Genomic DNA, 3,746 nt, shown 5'->3' on the forward strand with positions numbered 1-3,746 from the left:
GTTATAACAAACTTTTCATGAATGTTTTAACGCTACAACATACGACAATAATCAGCTCGTGCTTTAATAACATGCTAGTAGAACCGGAAAGCCACCTTATAGAGAAAATCAGCAACATTTGAGGGAAAAAGAAAGTTTACAGTGGTAGATATTTTTTCGTAAAGGGAAGTTTAAGAGCAAGGAAACTTGTAAAGTAAGATGAAACCAAACCAAAAGATTCCACAGCCATTCTGCCACAGCAATTTATTATTCACTAAATGTTGTGCACATGACTAATCACATCCCTATTATTAAAAACAAAAAACTTGATCTTCTTGCATTAAATGTATGAGAAAAAGGTAAATAAAAGCTTTTTAAAACGATGCTAATATAAAACCGAAAGGAACTAAATTGAAAAATGCGAACGGATCGGGGAAACGCCCAAAAAAGAATGAAATTATCTGTTACGCCACAGCTATGGTCTTGTCTATCTTATTTATAAGTTTAACACAACGTCAAAAGTCGTCGGCCTATGATTCAAATTTGGCTCAAGCAATTTTAAAAAGGCAATGGAACTCTTTTAGCCTAACGTATAGTTTGACCATCTCAACGAAACTTTCTCTTTATTTATTACAAAAAGAAGAATAACTAAACCATGTTTATGGTTATGATGCAGTGTTTTCACGTGCGCTGTATTTTTTTTCTTTTCTCGCTAACGTCATACTCGCTTAGCTATAGCTACGTGGAAATATTAAACGTTATCTGAGGATTCTTTGTCGGTCACACAAAAAAGGTTATTCCTAGCTAATTTGAAAATTCACAATATACTATTTCGCTGGTTGAGAAATATTCACTCTAACGATGTGGACGGTCATAGAAAAAGCTTTCATTTTGATGTACATCAGTCTGAGAGAACACTGCATCGCAGTCACTCAACTTAAGGTAACAGTGTGTCATATCTTCACTTCACAACTAAACATTTACAAAGAAAAAGAAAACCTTTCAATAAATATTTCAATAAAAAGCCAGCCGGGGTTCTTTTCTGCCTCTCGTTCCAGTTTTGCCAGGGCAACCTCAGTCCCGAAGGTCTCCCCTTCCCGCAGGCGAAGATCTGGCTCCAGCTCAATGACTACTGGGTTTGCCAGCCCGATGACAATTCTAAAACAAATTTTTAAGAGGTTGATTTTTTTTCTTATCTCAACACACACACAGACAGTGAAAATGAAAGCGAAAATCGCAGTAATGAGCACTACTTAGGTCTTTTTTTCACTGCTGCTTGAGAAGTATTTATTATTGCGATGTTCTCTTTCATTTTCACTTCTTTAACCGCAGTTCACATATATGATTTTCATATATTTACAGTCACACACAAACACACACACCCAAAAAAAACATAAAAAAAAGCAACAACACCAACAACACAACAGAAAAGAGGAAAAACAAAGAGAAAGAAGTTTTAGTTATTTCCCTTTACAAATTCTTAGGTTTTTGGGGCTATCTACTCAGATATGACCGATTAAAGTTACTAAGCATGCGTTATTTTGATTCAGCCGATTCATTTTGTAGAAAGTTGATAGCTTGTACAGGTTAACCTTATAGGTATAGGGTTTAGCAAGAGTAACCAATCCGTAATCAAGGGGGTGATATGATTTACCTGAATGAAGATCGTACAGGATGAACGGCTCGGTGCAACTGCAAGAATAACTTGTACTTTGTGCGACGTACGTACAGCAGCATCCTCCAACTACACTCTTCAAATTCGTAAACTACGCTGGCCATCGGTTCTGCAGTGTTTCCGGCTTGTAGCATATCTGCTGCCATTTGTTTGAAGTTAAAGATGGACCAACAGAAACCTCCGAGTGCCATTTTTGTCTTGGTCAAGTCATTCGTGTCCTGTTGTGTTGGAAATCAAATCAGCGTCATAATGAGTAAAGTGAAAGGAAAATTCACTGGGGGATTATTGTAAGCTGAACAGCGTTAAAAAAATGTTCGACCACTCCCCCTCCCCCGCACTTCATCCCCAAATCTGCCTCAAATAGTATATTTTTATATCATCCTTGTGAGATCGTATTCTAAATGAAACAAGAGAACCATCTACTCAGTCAACTTTTTCAGTCTCGACTGATGATTTTTAAAGCAGAAATCTGTTCAAAGTTTTGTAGAACTGTTAAAAAATCTGTGGACACGCAGCGACGTACACACTAGCTATTAAGTAACAATTAAAGATCGGAAGGGGAAAACATTAAGGAGCATTGGCCTCGGTCAGCCTTACCTTTTTAAGTAATACGTCTAAGAGCTTTTCACCCATCTCTGTCAGCAGTGACACGTGCTTTTCTGCTTGCTCCTTGTTATGTTGCTCCATCTCCTTAGAATTCCCAGCAAAATGGCATCCATTGACTCTACATTGTCCCTGCCTCTCCTCGCAGACAAGCAGATGGGTTTGCAACTCCATCCTAAGAGTAAACAAAAGGTTAAAGCTACATGAATGAGGAAAAGAACTCGCATCTGTTCAGCTCAACTCATATTTTGTATTTGTTTATTTCATTATTTGCTGTTGATTCTTGAAAGTGACAAAGATTATAATAAGACAAGCCAAGTCATGGATATTTTCCCAATAACACTGCGTTTGAGTCGCTAAGTAAACTTTTGGGGCTAATTTTGGATCAATTTTAATCTTGGACGGAGGAGCAAATTGAAGGGAAGCTTTCCAAAGTTCACGAGATTTATATATTTAAAGATGATATTTCTATAAAAATTATTTACAGTAAGCTTTGAGTACACTTGGGAAAGATAAAGAAAACCTTGAACTCAGTGACAATTTTCAAAGTCGTACATGCTAGTATGGTCTACATGGGCTTAAAAAATCAAATATAAAAGACCTAATATAAGAAACTGCATACCCACATCAGATGCTTTCTTTTACACACGTAAAGAGAATTTCATTTTAAGTTTGAAATGATAATGTACAACACTTTGTGACCACACCTTCTCGGACGCTTCCTGCATATTAGAGGGCAACGGATTTCTCCCCTTATGCAAGTCTTTTCAAGATGAAGTTCCTTGTTGGCCACGGTGGTATTCTGGTGGCATTGTTCACATGAGATGACTGCGTAGAGACATTCCTCCTTATGGGTCGGCTCATCCTTTCTTTTAATACTGCGCTGGCAGCCCCTATTCGAACAGGATATGAGGGCATCGGGGCAGGTGTGCCGTGCTACCACTTCGATGCTCCCCCTCTCGTTGCACGCTGTACATTTTACCTCGATCTTCTCCACAAGCTTTTTGAGGGTGAAGTTTGTCTTCAGTTGTGTGGAGCTCCATATAGGCTCTTTACAAAGGGGGCAATGGCTGGTAGTTGGGTTTTGTTGCACCCTACTAATACACGTTTTGCAGAACGTGTGCCCGCAGTCCGGCAAAATAATTGGCTCCAGCATCAGGGTATCACTAAAGCACAAAGAGAACATGGATTTCGACTGCTCTGAGTTTTCGCAAAAGAGAATCAAAGGAATTCACGAGAGTTAATCAGAAGACGCAAAGAAAAAAATAAAACTACCGGAAACGCGGGAAAATGCGACCGACTCGTGAATAGGTTTAGTTTTGAATAAGGTTGGCTGAGACGATGGTGTGCGTGTCATTTATGAAAATCGCAAAGGGAATTCGGACCCAAAACAATCCCAGATCCCAGATTACTTTTGAAACTCAATCGAAAGATTCCTCAAAAATCTACCTTTACCCGTACGAGGTTTAGGGGAGTGGCTTGAACTGAT

General features: G+C 38.7%; 1 protein-coding gene across 1 annotated transcript; it reads right to left on the reverse strand.

Annotated features, from left to right (window-relative positions):
• Positions 1-959: 959 nt before the first annotated feature.
• On the reverse strand, positions 960-3,413 carry LOC136282438 (TNF receptor-associated factor 5-like). Its single transcript, XM_066170095.1, has 4 exons — positions 2,965-3,413; positions 2,252-2,432; positions 1,634-1,872; positions 960-1,137 (listed from the first exon to the last, which is right to left on the reverse strand). Exons 1-4 carry the CDS (start codon positions 3,411-3,413, stop codon positions 960-962), a joined length of 1,047 nt encoding a protein of 348 aa, XP_066026192.1.
• Positions 3,414-3,746: the final 333 nt, after the last annotated feature.

The sequence above is a fragment of the Pocillopora verrucosa genome, chromosome 7 (genome assembly GCF_036669915.1).
Source record: "Pocillopora verrucosa isolate sample1 chromosome 7, ASM3666991v2, whole genome shotgun sequence".
NCBI lineage: Eukaryota > Metazoa > Cnidaria > Anthozoa > Scleractinia > Pocilloporidae > Pocillopora > Pocillopora verrucosa.

Coding starts and splice junctions, on each gene's coding strand:
- LOC136282438 (XM_066170095.1), bottom strand. CDS start 3,413: ATGCTGGAGCCAATTATTTTGCCGGACTGCGGGCACACGTTCTGCAAA. Junction 2,433..2,964: donor TGCAGGAAGCGTCCGAGAAG/GTGTGGTCACAA, acceptor GTTTACTCTTAG/GATGGAGTTGCAAACCCATC. Junction 1,138..1,633: donor CCTGTACGATCTTCATTCAG/GTAAATCATATC, acceptor AATTTGTTTTAG/AATTGTCATCGGGCTGGCAA.